Here is a 17,729-nt window from a genome sequence, read left to right as displayed (position 1 = left end):
GACTGCCTTATACATGGGAGTCTATGGACTGCCTTATACATGGGAGTCTATGGACTGCCTTATACATGGGAGTCTATGGACTGCCTTATACATGGGAGTCTATGGACTGCCTTGTACATGGGAGTCTATGGACTGCCAGATACATGGGAGTCTATGGAGACTGCCTTATACATGGGAGTCTATGAAGACTGCCTTATACGTGGGAGTCTATGGACTGCCTTGTACATGGGAGTCTATGGAGACTGCCCTATACATGGGAGTCTATGGACTGCCTTATACGTGGGAGTCTATGGACTGCCTTGTACGTGGGAGTCTATGGAGACTGCCTTATACATGGGAGTCTATGGACTGCCTCATACATGGGAGTCTATGGAGACTGCCTTATACATGGGAGTCTATGGACTGCCTTATACATGGGAGTCTATGGAGACTGCCTTATACATGGGAGTCTATGGACTGCCTTATACATGGGAGTCTATGGTCTGCCTTATACATGGGAGTCTATGGTCTGCCTTATACATGGGAGTCTATGGAGGTGAAAACTAAAAAGTCCTCTACCACGGCTAAATTTGATCGAATTGTGAAACAAATCGACGTGCATCTGTATGAGGTACGGTACTATCCTTGTACCAAGTTTGAACGAAATCGCTCCAGGCATCTCTGAGATATCTGCGTGAACGGACGGACGCACGGACGGACGGACGGACGGACGGACAGACATGACCAAACCTATAAGTCCCCCCGGACGGTGTCCGTGGGGACTAAAAACTAATTATATGATATAGAAAACAAAGATTACAACAACAAAATGTCAGCCATTGTGTTGTGCATTCAAGTAAATGGCATCATACTTGTTTCCTGTATAATCACATGTGTATGTGCAGGAAATACTGCATTTTTGTACTTTTCCATGTGGGCACCATATTATGAGTGCAGCACCCGTTTAATATTTAACATGTTAAAGTGCATAGGCATGGTCAAAATCAGCGAGCAGTGATAATTGTGTACACGCCATTCAGTTAGCACATTTACACAAGCAAACTTTGGTTTGAAAATAAAATCATGAAAATAATGCATGAAATTTGCAGCTATTGTGGCTTTATGGCAACAGCTAATGGGGCTCTGAGATATGCCCTTCAGAATAAAAAGCTTACCCAGTTATGGGAGGTATCATCAATACTCCATGTGAGCTCAATGGTATGAAAACCTGTTGGTGTAGCGTTTAGGTTTGTTGGTCTGGGAAGCGGATCTCCTACTATTGTCACACTAGCTGGGTCACTCTGTAAACTCTCTCCGTCATCGTTGAAAGCCGTCACTTTGAAGATGTAAGTCACATTTGGGGATAGGTCCTTCACTTTATGATGAGAAGGGATGAAACAAAAACATTTATTCTCAATGAAATTTAGGAAAAAATATGTTTCAAAATTCTCCATTAAAGCAACATTAAAAAGCCTTCTTTCTGGCAGAAAAAAAAATTCGCTTCCACAGTAATGTAATGAACAATAGAATACATGTATTGCAGAGCATATATAACATGATAGGAACTAATTTGGGATAATTGGATGGTGAAGTAATGTCAATCTGCAAATGTAACCTCATCTACTTATCTTTTTAAGTTATACACTTGTTTTTATGAGTAATTGTATTATTGCAACATTGAGCTTTTGGGGCACCTGTTACAACATTACTTTTGAGAAATTTGAAAAATATGAAGATCCAATTATCCCAAATTGGTTCCAATCGTGTTACCTATGAAGACTTATTAGGTAACGAAGAAGCTCAGTTTATAAACACAAAAGCGTTAAAAGGGTCTACATCTACCTGTTGTTTCTGTAAGTGTTGTGTTACAACATTTCACATCCCCTATTACAGTATCGTCTGAATATGGCCACGCATAATATATATAGTACAGCTAAAAAAAGAAAAGAAAACACTATGTTGTGGATTATAGTAGGATGGAATATGTTGCAGTGTTTTGCTTCCCATATTAAGGCCAAATCCTGTATTCCATTGGATGAAATGCTTATTTATTGATAGTCTTGCTTGGCTCTACAATTTTATTTGATAAAATGCCAATGTATTAGCCATATGGCACAAGACCACTAATTCACTTCCGGGTTTGTTACCCACGAAGATAGTTTGGAAGAAAAATAGTGCAGACCTTGAAGTTTTGATACCTGCATGGATGCTTGTTCAGTTTGAACTTTAATGTCAAATATGTTTGTAAAGATATTTTTCTGCCTGAATCAAAATGCAGACTGTTGTGAATAATGGCTGAAGCATTTGGTGGTAATATGAGGAGTACTAGGGCCAATAGAAATCATAACAATAAGCCTGAATTTTGTCAAAAACACCACTGAGGGCGCTATTTTCACCACTATCTCAAAATTTCCGTGGACTTGCCCACATGAAAAAATTCATCAGTAGTCAAGCTGACATTGACCTAACACCTGTTAAGAGGATTCGTGCCGCTGAATGTTTTAAAATAGGAAAATCGAGCTAAAGGCTACTGTGGTGGCCTATGGGAAATTAATTAGTGGTCTTGTGCCATATAATTCAAATCCTGTGTTTCATTGAATGAAATGCTTTCTAAAATGTCCTTCATATCTTGTGTTTCATCGGATGAAATGCTAACTTATCTACTATGTAATTAAAATCTTGTATTTCATTGGATGAAATACTAAACTATTTGCAAAGTAATTCTAATCTTGTATTTGATTGGATAAAATGCTAACTTATCTACTATGTAATTAAAATCTTGTGTTTCACTGAATAAAATACTTAACTATTTGCAAAGAAATTCTAATCTTGTATTTCATTGGATGAAATGCTAACTTATCTACTATGTAATTAAAATCTTGTATTTCATTGGATGAAATACTAAACTATTTGCAAAGTAATTCTAATCTTGTATTTGATTAGATAAAATGGTAATTTATTTGTGATGTAATTTTAATCTTGTATATCATTGGATGAAATACTAAACTATTTGCAAAGTAATTCTAATCTTGTATTTGATTGGATAAAATGCTAATTTCTTTGTGATGTAATTCTAATCTTGTATTTCATTGGATGAAATACTGATGTTTAGCACTACAAACAGTTCACTTTCAATGATTTGTAAGCTACCTTGACTTTGCTGTCTGGCTTCTTCCATTCCAGGTGGGCAGTGCGGTCTTGGCTGTTCCCAGTAGCAGTCAAATCAGTCGGTGATGCAGGGATATCTGGGCAGACACAAAATCAACAGAAAAATTAAATCATTTTAAATTACGCACTAAGTGATGAATGGTCCTTCATCTTACTAATGGTGCTTAGGACATGGTGGCAGAAAGTTTCAATAATATCTGCACTGCAAAATAAAAATAAGATTGCAACTTACTAGGCGTCACTGTGATGTTCTTCAGTTCAGTAAACTGACCGACCCCTGCTGGCGTAATTGCTGCAACCTGGGAAAAGAAATCAAACAAGAAAGCTCCATCTTGTGCAGCGGCTTGGAAGGTCATAGCTGACTGGTAGATTTAAATAATAATCAGCAACTTAAGGAGCCATAAACGAGGACTATATTTTGGCTGATTGCCTATTTTGAAATGGTAATAATGAAATTTAGGCAAAAGAGTAAGTTAACAAGCTTCTGAGGCACTGCAATTGCCAGACTTTTCACATATTTCTAGTATTTTTCATTTTCTTCTTCTGCTCAAAATAATACCCAAGACATGTCCAATGTTCAGTTTTTCAACAAGGTCTGTATATGTTTACAATTGACTTCCAGTCTGGACTAGAATTCATTTGTCAACAATCACATTGCATACTGGATAACAATTTGTTATTTTCTAAACCAAGACAAGGTACAGTCAAAGCTGAGTATTTATTAACTCTTCCAGGCCTAATGTGATGACGGTCAAATACAACCTAAACACAGTCACATGGACCAAGGAGTAAATTGTGTAGGGTGGTGGAGAAAATAAAGTTGAATACATCTAACCGATAAACTAAAACCTGGTCATTGTACTATAGTAGCAAACTGTTATATGTTATGTAAAACATAACACACAATGAGTACTAAAACCTGGTCATTGTACTACAGTAGCAAACTGTTATATGTTATGTAAAACTAAAACCTGGTCACTGTACTACAGTAGCAAACTGTTATATGTTATGTAAAACATAACACACAGTGAGTACTAAACCTGGTCATTGTACTACAGTGGCAAACTGTTATATGTTATGTAAAACATAACACACAGTGAGTACTAAAACCTGGTTATTGTACTACAGTGGCAAACTGTTATATGTTATGTAAAACATAACCACACAATGAGTACTAAAACCTGGTCATTGTACTACAGTAGCAAACTGTTATATGTTATGTAAAACTAAAACCTGGTCACTGTACTACAGTAGCAAACTGTTATATGTTATGTAAAACTAAAACCTGGTCACTGTACTACAGTAGCAAACTGTTATATGTTATGTAAAACTAAAACCTGGTCACTGTACTACAGTAGCAAACTGTTATATGTTATGTAAAACATAACACACAATGAGTACTAAAACCTGGTTATTGTACTACAGTGGCAAACTGTTATATGTTATGTAAAACATAACACACAATGAGTACTAAAACCTGGTCATTGTACTACAGTGGCAAACTGTTATATGTTATGTAAAACATAACACACAGTGAGTACTAAAACCTGGTCATTGTACTACAGTGGCAAACTGTTATATGTTACGGTATGTAAAACATAACACACAGTGAGTACTAAAACCTGGTTATTGTACTACAGTGGCAAACTGTTATATGTTATGTAAAACATAACACACAATGAGTACTAAAACCTGGTCATTGTACTACAGTAGCAAACTGTTATATGTTATGTAAAACTAAAACCTGGTCACTGTACTACAGTAGCAAACTGTTATATGTTATGTAAAACTAAAACCTGGTCACTGTACTACAGTAGCAAACTGTTATATGTTATGTAAAACATAACACACAGTGAGTACTAAAACCTGGTCATTGTACTACAGTGGCAAACTGTTATATGTTATGTAAAACATAACACACAATGAGTACTAAAACCTGGTTATTGTACTACAGTGGCAAACTGTTATATGTTATGTAAAACATAACACACAATGAGTACTAAAACCTGGTCACTGTACTACAGTAGCAAACTGTTATATGTTATGTAAAACTAAAACCTGGTCACTGTACTACAGTAGCAAACTGTTATATGTTATGTAAAACTAAAACCTGGTCACTGTACTACAGTAGCAAACTGTTATATGTTATGTAAAACTAAAACCTGGTCACTGTACTACAGTAGCAAACTGTTATATGTTATGTAAAACCATGGAGGTAGTAGAGAAGGAGTCACAACTAGGCGGAGATCAAAGGGACCATGTGTTTTGCCGCTGTTTGCCTTACAAACTACTCCATTAGCACCAACGGGACTTGCGAACGCGTTTTCTCGGATTTAGTAAACAAGATTAAGTTCGTTCGGGTGTTTCGGCCGTCCCTCGGCAGTTGACAGATCTTCAAACATGGCGTCACGTGTCCCAGCGTCGCGTCGGGAAGTTCGAGTCGTTCCACTGATTTTGATGTACACGATGTTAAAGAGGTCGAGGAACAGATAATTGAGGAAGGGAGCTTTTGTATCTGCAAAGGCGCGGAGACTGAGTTGATGATAGCTTGCGATCACAAAAAATGCCAAACATCGTAGAGCAGCATTGTTAACACGCCAACTTTTTCCAAATCCAGTTCTTGGTTCTTGCCGTGTTTTATCATGTTGTACTGGCATTAATGATAAGGTTAAATTGAAAGCATAGCTTTTAACTGCTACATCCATGACTTTTATGAATGGTCGCGATATAAAAACAATTCATACGATGCATTGAAACAAAGCGTCGCAGCGTCGCCTATGGCGTCGCTGGCGTCGCGTCATAAACACCCGGGAAACGCTACAAGTTTAACCCACGCTCACGGCAGTGCTGCAGTCCGCTGCACCATACTCAGTACATGATTGAAAAGTTCGTGATCAGAACTTTCATTCTAGCAAGGAAAGGTTCCTGCGATCGAATGTAAAGTATATAAAAAACGACGTTAAAATTACCAAGATTTTGAGAATGAAAAACTTAAATTCCTTGTAACTTCACTTTTCGTGGACGGAACGTGTTGGTTCTTACACTATCATGACGCACTTGACCTAAGCTACGCAAATACAGTCTTTGCGCATGTGTTATGACACTGTGGAGAAACTGAGTCGCATTAGCAAACCCAGGTTAATTTCACTCGGTTCGGTTGTGAAGGTACCGTCGGCAACGCAGATGGCGGGAAAGGGGTTTTAAACAATGGACATAAAGGGATTAAACCAATGGTGAACAATAGTAATAAACGTAATTATCTCAGTTGTGACTCCTTCTCTACTACCTCCATGGTAAAACATAACACACAATGAGTACTTTGCTACAAAAATAATCTCAAGCATTGCATAATGGCCCATATATGGTCAAACGAGCGTTCCTTGGTATTAAAAATGCCCATGTGATTGGTTAGATTTTCTCTTTCCATGGTAACTGTGACAAAATTAGAACAGGTAACAGTACACCTTACATGCAAAATAACACTGTTAATAACAGTATTACTGTTAATACTGTACCCATTATCAATGGATCTGCCATGGCCTTCTGTAGGTGTTTTGGACTCAAGATGGTCATCACGACAGACAACCCTTTCAATGTCCTGTTTTCAGTAAAACAATTAAACTATTTTCCCTTAAGCTACTGGGTTAAGAAACCTGCATAGCTCTACATGAGAATGTCAAATAAAGCTTTAAGTTACCTGGAAGAAGTACCTATAACGTCCAACATATATCGTTGTATTGGTTGCAGTTGGGTCCATGACACGTCTTGGTATGAAATTAAATTCTCCGGCCTTCCTATACAATATCTATCAGGAAGGTACAAAAAAATATTGTTCTAAAATACATATAATTTTAAATGCAGACAGAAGTCCTGAGCACTTGATAAAATGACTGAAAATACATGTACATATGTATTATGTATGTACATACGTACACACACACACACACACACACACACACACACATATATATATATATATATATATATATATATATATATATATATATATATATATATATATATATATATATATATATATATATATATATATATATATATATATATAAGAAACTGTAGGAATTCAGGTGATCCCCAGTGGAGCGTGGAGTGGGTGAAGATAGAAGAAACTTGGGTTGAAACACACTACCACACCAGGTTGTTAGGTTCCAAACGTATTTATAATAAATACGTTTGGAACCTAACAACCAGGTGTGGTAGTGTGTTTCAACCCAAGTTTCTTCTATATATATATATATATATATATATATATATATATATATATATATATATATATATATATATATATATATATATATATATATATATATATGTATGTATGTATGTATGTATGAATGTATGTATGTATGTATGTATGTATGTGTGTATGTATGTATGTGTGTGTATATGTATGGGTGAATGGTTGTATGTACGTATGTATGTATGTATGCATGTATCATAGACAGTCAAGAAAAAGGATGGAAAGCCGCAGTATTTCCTTTGAACGAACTATGCTGGAATAAATTATGTTGGATTTGCATACCTATTGATAAACAAATCCAATTACCATCCAACTGACGTAAAATCTCGCGAAACATACTTGCTGGCCTTACTTTCAGTGTGTCCTAAACGCACTTTTTCGTAGCAGAGAATAATCCCATTCAAAAGGAAAGCAATGTTTTGTTGCATTTAGGAATAAATTAATCTTTAGGATAAGTAAATCAGACTATAATCGGAAAGACAACTTTATTCTGAAAATAAGTTCAATGAAGTATTTTCACTGCGAACTACCGGATGTCAAGCAGCGGCTATCACCCAGCTGATAATTATGCAAAAATCGATTCACATATTCTAATTATTCCAAAAGAGATTGCTCGTCGCTTCTTCACAGTTCTTTTGTTCTTTGCGGTAGCTTCCCGTCCTCTTTATCGACTGTCTATGTATGTATATATGTATCTATGTATGTACATGCACACACACATGCATATATGTACACATCTACGCCCACTGTAGGCATACATGCAAAGATGTAGACATACTTTATACATACAAACCAATTCAATACACACACTGATACATACTTGCATAGATGTGTCTGTACACATGTACTTTTTCTACATTACAGAAACATCATCGCTGTCTTGAAGATATTTTCATTAGCTTTTAAAATTTTAAGGATGGAAATTCTTGGGACAGAAATTATGTGAGAATGATTTTGTTTTACCTCATAACCTATCAAAGTTCCATTGGGAAAGATGGGGTTTTGCCATTTTACTTCAACTACATCATTTTTGGATTGCCATGGAGACTAAAATCACCTGGAGCACTTGGTACTGCAAGGCAAAAAATGAGTGAAAATATTGTAGAGAGACGAAAAAGTTCAAAGACTTGAAAACAATCGGTAAGTTAGTATCCAAAATTAGAGATCTAGTAGCTAAAACTTTTATGATTTTTTCATGATTTTTGTTTTTGTTTACAATCAACTACAGTTTCTTGTTCTACTCCCTATGGCATTTTGTAATACACAGTATTCAGCTGGTCAACTCAGCCTGTATATGCATAGACTGTATTGTTGTTGTTGATAAGTGTATTATGGTTTGAACTAAAATTCAAATGTAAACAAATAACTGTGTATTTTACACATACATATGATGTGTTGACAAGCTATAGAGAGTGTGTCTGAAAGGTATACTGTCACCTGTTCTAATTTTGTCACAGTTACCATGGAAAGAGAAAATCTAACCAATCACAGATTTTAAGCGGGTGGCCGCTTTTAAAAAACATAGCCCTCGCATGGGCATTTTGAATACCAAGGAACGCCCCTTTGACCATATATGGGCATATTTAGATTACAGGTGACTGTATACCTTTAACACACTGTGGGGATCAAGAATTTGCAAACAAACTATGAGTGTCAAAATCATCAAATGTTACAGCTAGTGGCCCTGTTAGAGGTTTTAATTTCCAGTATGAAGCAAAAAAGAAGCAGCAAATTCTTACAAAGTTGATCATACATTTCTACACACTTGAGAGAGGTTAAAGAAGACAGAAAAAGACGAAAATATTTGGTGTTTAGTACTCACGTCCGTCATAAGTTCTCCTTTGTACAGTCTCCAGGGTTGGATAAATTTGACCAGTAACAGTATTCTTTACTGACACTTGGAAGACATAAGTGACACCAGCTTTCAATGTGTCCACGACAAGTTCTGAAGGATCACCTACATCTGGGGACACTGTTGTGTTAGAGCTTGCAGAGGGATGACTTAGTACACTGTATGAAAAGAGAATTGCTAATTACTTACTCTGCAAACTTTACGATACTATTTGTCGATGTCCTGGGCTGGTTGATTGAACTATTCACCATAAGTTCAAAGAAAGATATCGTTGTTCGTACACATGTTCAAAATCCATTTTTCCATTCTGTTCCCAGGTCAAATAGCTGTAAGTTTTGACGATTTTCTTTACTGGACAATTGCAAGCCAGATAGGCAAAGGTTCATTTGCATGCAACATACCATCAAGAGTGCAGACTGTTAATATTTGAATACAGGCGCCGTGCGGTGAATGTGCAGTTTTTTTATGGCAATGCTTATAAAGCGTATTGTGATCTGTCACTTTGCATTCAACCAACAAAAATTAATTGAGATATCTAACTTAGGTTTCCTCTGGCAATTACTGGAAATGACGATTTTTTACAAACACTAGAGGATATCAAACATAGTGTTCTTGCACCACTCGACTGACCATCTGCTGAAAAATCAACTTTTTTTACACTAAAAACCTAGACGGTAGACATGAAACTTTCACTGGGGATAGCTTTTACCCTTATACTTATGATGGATCATATTCTAGACTTTTTAATCCTTACACAATGATCAGTTTGAAAAATTGAAGTTTGACTTCCGCTGTAGAGCTGCATAAAGTGCCCTTTGACCCCACAAATATGTCATTATGTGACCTCTCTTTGTTTGTCTTCATCAAAACATGTACAAAGTAGGCATAACGCATCACTTTTGCAGGATTCGTTTGCTCTGAAAATGCACGGGAACATGAGCCGATTGCATCATTTGTCTCGTGCTCCAAGGAAATGATAGTTCTGTCAAAGGTCGACGTCCAACACAGCTACACTCAGAGTGATAGTTTTCGGAAAGGGTACTGAATTTTGCCCAACCAAAGCCATTTCATAAATGACGAGCACTACGAATTCTTATTGCCATACCTTTTGTGTTTATCGTCAAAGTGTTAACACGACGGAAGTGGTATATAGGGGTCAAGTTGCAAAATTTTTGACCCCGTGTTGAGTGCGTAGTAATCGGACTGCTATGATTGCAGTAATCGGACGTCGTATTTGGAAAGCGAGTAGGGGCTAAATGTTGATAATTTGAAACTTCAAAACCCCAATTTTCATTTTCGATGTGTTTAAAAAACTGAACGTAAATATTTCGTGATAATTAGTTACGTTTAATAGACGACATAACCATATTTCGACGTGTTTGGCCCTTACCTTGTTGCTTTCGGCACCTTTTATCATATGGTCTGGATAACTTCGCCAAATTTGTATAGCCCGAAATAGCTTCTACTAAACAAACTGTCCAAAACGGGACAACAGTATCACTTCACTTAATATGAGGTCGCACAACTTGTAAAACGCTATCATTACGGAGCGAAGTGAGTCCGACGAACAGCATGTGATTGAATGTCCAAAAACTGAGGTCGTCTGAAAACTGCACACTGAGTGTACTGTACTGCAGCTACAACATGCAATGCATTGAATCGAAACACTCAGGCGCGGGATTGCTCCACTTTTTATAAAATAAATTCAACCGTGAAAAGTTCAAACTGAGACTGATACTGTCTTATTTCATGCAAAGATATGAGATGTAGCCTCATCGTACTTTCAAATCTGTCCCGAGCATTCCATTGCTTTCAATGCACTCGCGCTTTGTCTTTCAGAGTCAGAATCTGACTCTGATTTGGAACCACTCGTGCTGGATGCCTGTGGTTGCCTATGCGCCTTCACGCTACTTCCCCTCGAAATCACTTTCTGAATTCTGGTCAACCGTAAGACCCTCGAGGGTCCTCGCTGGAAGCAACTGCAGCTGGACCGCTGGTGTGGCTTCCTTGCCAGTGTTTACTGGGCGTCTGTGAGCACTGTTTATATAGCTGACTTTGTTTGTGGTCTAATTTATGCAAGGACCGCTAAATACACTTTCGTGACAATAGCCTTGTTCAAATGACGTCAATTTTACCTGTTGGTCAATATGCAAATACCGCTGCCTGGCTCAGGTGCAAAGAGGCCCCCTGATAACCAGGCATGAAAAAGGAGTCAAATTTCGCTCTTCGCGCACATCTTTCCGAACGGACACAATATGCAATCCATAGACAGGTCCCCTAACTGAGTTTTTGGAGGGAAAAAATAAAAACTTTGGAAATCATGTCATAGGCCCTTTAAATTTCTGTAAGCTGAAAAAACTGCAGCAATGTAGATGGATAAAGACACACATTGAAAGCTAAAAAAGGGACAGACAAAAGGGTGGCAATTTGGTGCTGCAATACTAACAAATATCATGATATGAAAGAATAAATGTTAACAACACTCACTGCCAGGACAGTACATAGCCAAAAGGGAACTTGGGTAACTCTTTCGGCTTGTTCCATGACACCGTTACTGACTTATAACTTAAAGCTGACACTTGAAGGTGGAGTACTTGATAGTCTGTGGCTGTGGAGACAGGAATATTCAACTATTAAGGACAGGAATACTCAATTGTTATGGACAGGAATATGCAACCATTATGGACAGGAATATTTAATTGTTATGGACAGGAATATTTAATTGTTATGGACAGGAATATTTAATTGTTATGGACAGGAATATTTAATTGTTATGGACAGGAATATTTAATTGTTATGGACAGGAATATTTAATTGTTATGGACAGGAATAATCAATTGTTATGGACAGGAATATTTAATTGTTATGGACAGGAATATTTAATTGTTATGGACAGGAATATTTAATTGTTATGGACAGGAATATTTAATTGTTATGGACAGGAATATTTAATTGTTATGGACAGGAATACTCAATTGTTATGGACAGGAATATTTAATTGTTATGGACAGGAATACTCAACTATAATGGACAGGAATACTCAACTATTATGGACAGGAATACTCAATTGTTATGGACAGGAATAATCAACTGTTGTGGACAGGAATACTCAACTATAGTGGACAGGAATACTCAACTATTATGGACAGGAATACTCAACTATTATGGACAGGAATAATCAACTGTTGTGGACCCTGAAAATGTCATCAATAATCAAACATTTCTCTTGAAATAATGAACTGCACCCAAATTTTAACAAACTATGTAATAATAATGTAATGAGTAAGAATGTTGAACTGTGAAGTATAATGTTGAATGGTGAAACTGAAATGATGAAGTAACAGGTCGAATAGTAGAATGTACAAGAGAATGTTGAAAGAGACATAGATAGTCTAGTTGTAAAATTGAATTCAGATTAGCAGGGCTTGAAATTAACTTTTTCCCCTGGTAGTCCACTTGGGCTAAAATATTCTGAATTTGGTAGCCCAGTGACAATGACTGGTAGACCATACAGTACATATTTTAGTTCAGCAGTGTTCTCCCAAGGATTTTTTTACAAGAGAACAAAGATGTGGTGTGAAGCACTACTAGCGACTGCACAAGCAGTCGCGGGGGAGGTCAGGAGGGGGCTGTCCCTCCTCCTGCCATTGGAGCTTTTGAAAAATGGCGATTAAAATGATGTTATTTGGTGACACCTGGGGAGTATTTTTTCAGATTTTTTTCGCATAAAAATTTCAAAGAAAAAGGAATCTGAGACAGTATTCCAAAACTTTTATTTCAGTTCACTGATTTCAATGAAGATTGCATTTTTTGAAAACGAAAAAATAGCGACAGACATTCACCGAAGTCGAAATACATTCTCAGCCTTATACACGTCCAGGCCGAGCCCTTACAATAGGTCGTTTACCCTTGGAAGGGAATACTCCAAGCGAAATTCTAACCTCCTTGAAAACTTCAGTATACTCCACTGTCCTAGGTTATGACCCTCACTCTCCTTGGCATGTACGGTATACTCAGCGAAGTAGGTGAGCTAACGTCACGGCCCGTGTGAATGTCATACAAACTTGGCTGCCATCGAAAAGTTTGCACATGGGCTTATGATCTCGGATGACATCACAAATTCATGAAATTTGCAGGGTTGATAAGAATTACATTTGCAGCCTGTATGATCGACTCACACGCTTGCATACTGCTTGTCAATCCCACTCAACTTTTTTTCTCGTAAGTTTTATTGGTTTATTTAAAAAAAAAATAAATTCCTAACATCTATGGCAAGGGAGCTCAAAATTCACAAGAGGGCCCTGTTACCTTATTCAGGGAGAACAGTGTTCAGAGATATCTTTTTTCTTTAACCAGACAAGAAAAGGCTATTTTCTAGATTCTGCTCATAAAGTGAATTTTCTAGTCATTTGATGTGAATATTGCACACCTTTAACACCCAAGGAAACAGGACTGTAATAGCTCATCCGAAAGTGACAGACTGGACATGGTATGCTTAGTACTGACTGAATTTCAGGTCCCATGCTTTGGTAGTCCATCAGGGCTATCATTTCCAGGACTTTGGTAGGCCGAGAGAAAAGTTGGGAGTCTGTGGACGCGGGACTACCGCTAATTTCGAGCCCAGAATAGTAAAATAGAAAGCAGTTATTTTGGCATGGATTGGACACCATAAACAGACATCATCCGTTATGATAATTGTCATGAGATCATGGGGGGTAGAGAAACATTGCGTTTCCAAGAAAGAGACTTTAGGGATAAAAAGTCAATACACTGTCCGCATTAAATTTGAATATTCCACTTTCAGTCCGTATTAAAAAGTAGTGGTCCTCGCTTGTATGACTGGACGATTCCATTTTTCAGGATGTGGTATACTTACAGCAGCCTTTTTCATCAGAGCCATCCAGACAGTCTTTGTGGCCATTACATTTGTATTGGGTGTAGATACACTCTCCACTCCTGCACTGCCACTGGTCACGGTTACAATACGACATAGTTACTGGTGGTGCCCTTGTACTGGTATCTACATTTGTGAAAATATAGATAGAAAATAGAATGGTAGTGTCCAAAACACTGCGCTCCAGTGAGTGCTAGTCGTACATAAGATAAGCCAGATCTGTATGATGGCTAAAGGACTGTGCGGTTGTAAATGCTTGTACACAAATCAGTATTATCTATTATAACAACTTTGTCAAAGTTTCTGTATACTGATGTCTTATCACTGAAGGATTTCATCTGATCTGACTCACAATGGTCGGCTGATGGCCAAATTATTTGGTAGCACCAATCAATAAAATGAAACAATGTGCATATGGGTGTGGTGCGCCAAGTCTGAAAGAAATCATCTTGGCCATATCTTAGATTTCAGTGAGAAAGGACACAGGATGGATGCTGTAATGTATATAAATCCCATGGACAAAAAGTAATTCCTTTCAAAACTCATTTCTGGTTCTAGCAGGCTTCTCACCGCAAATAGGGTGCAGTAATGGGGCATGTGTGATTTATATGAGTTAATGCACCATGAATGTTGTGTGACATTGAGTGACAAAATATGCCACTTCACAACTTACAATGGCGACAATTCAGCTCGTCATCTCCAGCCCTGCAGTCTCTGACTCCATTGCAGCGATACCATGGAGGAATACAAGTGCCATCCCAGCAACGATAGTTTGGATACCCGCACATTTGAGTGGGCGCCACTGTCGTGTAGTAGTTAGCTGTTTTCAGATTTGATTAAGAAATCAAAAACATTATCACAGACAGACAACGATGCTGGGTGTGTAATAAAGTACTCTAGAGTGTGTATGATGTCAAATGATTGAAAAAATATCTTTATGGTAATATCTGCCTAAAAATGGGAAATTCATATTTTTGCTCCAGCTTTTCTCACAGAAACTTTACAGTGTTCTTTTTTAACAAAGAAGAAAGAAGTGTGCAAATTGTTGAATAGGAGAACTAACTGGAATTTACTACTATTAGAATATCAAAACCGGCCACTATATCCAGTGTTAACTCCATAGGTTAAACCTATGATAGAATGCACCTTGGGACGGATATTTGGATTCTCAAATTTTTACAATTCTTTTCTGATCTACCACTTGTGGCAGCTCATTTTGAAGTGCTTGTGGTAAGAAAAATGTCCACTGTCTCAGTATTTCGAAAAAGTCAAAAATTTTATTTTTCCTCATAGAGTTAACAAAGGGAGGGTGACCACTTTGAATTTCAAATATCTTTAAATGTTCGGAAATTTGTTTCTTAAGCACTAAACTTTTACAGTGACCCCATGATTTTTATTCTCGATGTGGTATGAAAACTGTTGAGGGTTTATAGCTGGAAAGTTTTGAATAAAAAGTTTAAGCTTTCACTTTTGAGGCACATTCTACCCTGAATCCGCACAAATGAGAAAATTTTAGTTTTATTTACACCACACAATAGCACTGATTGCAAATGAGATCATTTATTTTTTATTTACACCACACAATAGCACTGATTGCAAATGACATCATTTTTCTCTCTCAGTAATATGCATATTGTTTGTCTGCATTTTCCGCATAAAGACGAAAATGAAAGCTGCTGGTGTTACAATGGCTACTCAAAGTCACACCAATTCATATAAATTTATGGCTCAGACTACAAGCTGCTAAAGCAGCCGCGCATGCAACAACAAAGTTTATCCAACTTTTAGACAGTGTTGTCTGATGTCGCGCGTGCAGCTATATTTAGTAACAAGCCTGAAATCGTGATAAATGCTATTCAAAGTGAGTCCACAGAAATAGCTGACAAGAGACGTCAAATGAGAGTGTTCTGATAATAGGTGCACATGTTATCTTAATTGTTACAGTACAAGATACTCACTTGGGCATCCCCACTCATCACTATTGTCACCGCAGTCATCATACATATCACACACCCAGCTACGGGGTATGCAGTGTTCCCTAGCATGCCGACCACACTGAAACTGGTCGTATCGGCATGGCTGTATGGTTGTATACAAACGGTAACGCTCTGTTGTTGTTGTGGATCCATCTGTCAACAAATTTCATGAACCCTTGGTTAAGAAGACAAGTGACCTAGCAGCTCAAAAAGTTCCCTTTCTTTCCTAAGAAATACACTGTACGCAAATTTGTGCATATTCAAACATCTCTTAATTGGGCTTCCGTAAGATGTTATGTAACGAATTGTCAGACAACTGATGTTAGACAAAACAATGGCGTTACAAAAAATGATAAAACAACCCCCAAAAATTTAGATATGCATGAACTATGTATATATTGTATATTTTTATTGCATCTCTACACTGTGAGTAGAGCCTTTAGCTCAAGCTAATTATAATAATAATAATAATAATAATAATAATAATAATAAGTATCCCAAAAAAATGTGCAAATGGACATTTCACCATCATTTGTGAAAAACTAAATTTAGGTTATATCAATAATTCTAGATACCAAATGTGATTGTCACAGTACAATAAGTTTCAGAGGCATATTTTTGAAGAATGGAGCTAGTGAGAAGGAAAACTATATGAAGCCGTATATATTGTATAATATGCTCAGCTGGAATCCGGCAATCTGATTGGCTGGAGCTGGGGTTTATATCTTCAACAAGAAGACCTGCGCGTTGCATAACATTTTTTAGCTCGCGCAAATTTCGAACGCCAACTTGAGAGCTCAACGCGCCATAATGTCGAACAAGTCTATGGCTTCCGATTGATTTTGATTGTTAAAAGTCTAGTGCAGCTTGAGGAACCAATAAATGAAGAGTTTCTGTAAGGAGCGGAGGCTATGTAACAACAACATAATTTTTAAAAGTTTTTTGAGCGTTTTTTTTTTTTAAGTAAAATTCGCGATATCGGTGCGTCGGGTAACCGTATTTTATGAATTCAACTGTGCATGCGCGTGCGTTCTGAAACGTTCTATTTTAGAGTTTGTATGAGGCTGGGCGCTCCTGAACTTTCGTTCCAACTTCGGCCCTAAATAACGACATCGTCCACCTGTTTTTAACTTTAGCATATTATAATGAGGTTATAAATGGTGTGCTCGGGTATTTGGTTGCGGATATAAGACCTCTGGGCTGAAAATTAGCATATTTGGGTGAAATAATCACCTCGCTTCGCGCGGTGATTATTTCCCACCAAATATGCTTATTTCCACCCAAGAGGTCTTATATCCGCAACCAAATACCCTCACTTGCCGTTTATAACCTCTAATTTCAAAGCTGTATGAGAGATGGGAAAACAACATTTCAAAGCAATATGAGTGAAAGTTTCACACATTTAGTTTTTTTGAACATCAATTGAATATCTCAATTCTATTCTGAAACATTTGCATGAGGTCATAGGTAGCCATGGGTTAAAACGGACTGATATCATAAATGCTGCTTTTGTGGTTTGCTGTCATCATTTACATGTAAAACCAGGCTCATATGTCAAGGAAAGGATGTAGACAATTTTAATTACAGGTGGCAAAAATAAAA

General features: G+C 37.2%; 2 protein-coding genes across 2 annotated transcripts in view; both read right to left on the bottom strand.

The window, feature by feature from the left end:
* The window catches only part of LOC139125267 (sortilin-related receptor-like), a 28,783-nt gene extending 19,378 nt beyond the window's left edge, over positions 1-9,405 (bottom strand). The window contains exons 1-7 of the mRNA XM_070691357.1: positions 9,228-9,405; positions 8,369-8,477; positions 6,845-6,952; positions 3,380-3,446; positions 3,130-3,224; positions 1,822-1,912; positions 1,155-1,354 (exon numbers count right to left, since the gene is read on the bottom strand). Coding sequence (XP_070547458.1) covers positions 1,155-1,354; positions 1,822-1,912; positions 3,130-3,224; positions 3,380-3,446; positions 6,845-6,904 — 513 coding nt within the window. The 5' untranslated portion in view covers positions 6,905-6,952; positions 8,369-8,477; positions 9,228-9,405. The remainder of the gene's footprint in view (positions 1-1,154; positions 1,355-1,821; positions 1,913-3,129; positions 3,225-3,379; positions 3,447-6,844; positions 6,953-8,368; positions 8,478-9,227) is intronic.
* A 2,301-nt stretch (positions 9,406-11,706) lies between these two features.
* Positions 11,707-17,729, bottom strand: part of LOC139125266 (sortilin-related receptor-like) — a 71,595-nt gene continuing 65,572 nt past the window's right edge. Inside the window, exons 26-29 of the mRNA XM_070691356.1 lie at positions 16,110-16,280; positions 14,825-14,971; positions 14,134-14,277; positions 11,707-11,865 (exon numbers count right to left, since the gene is read on the bottom strand). Of these exons, the coding sequence (XP_070547457.1) occupies positions 11,741-11,865; positions 14,134-14,277; positions 14,825-14,971; positions 16,110-16,280 (587 nt within the window). The 3' untranslated portion in view covers positions 11,707-11,740. The remainder of the gene's footprint in view (positions 11,866-14,133; positions 14,278-14,824; positions 14,972-16,109; positions 16,281-17,729) is intronic.

The sequence above is a fragment of the Ptychodera flava genome, assembly GCF_041260155.1.
Source record: "Ptychodera flava strain L36383 chromosome 3 unlocalized genomic scaffold, AS_Pfla_20210202 Scaffold_25__1_contigs__length_14229661_pilon, whole genome shotgun sequence".
NCBI lineage: Eukaryota > Metazoa > Hemichordata > Enteropneusta > Ptychoderidae > Ptychodera > Ptychodera flava.
Note: the sequence above shows the minus strand (reverse complement) of the source record. Positions and strands in the feature narration are given on the sequence as shown.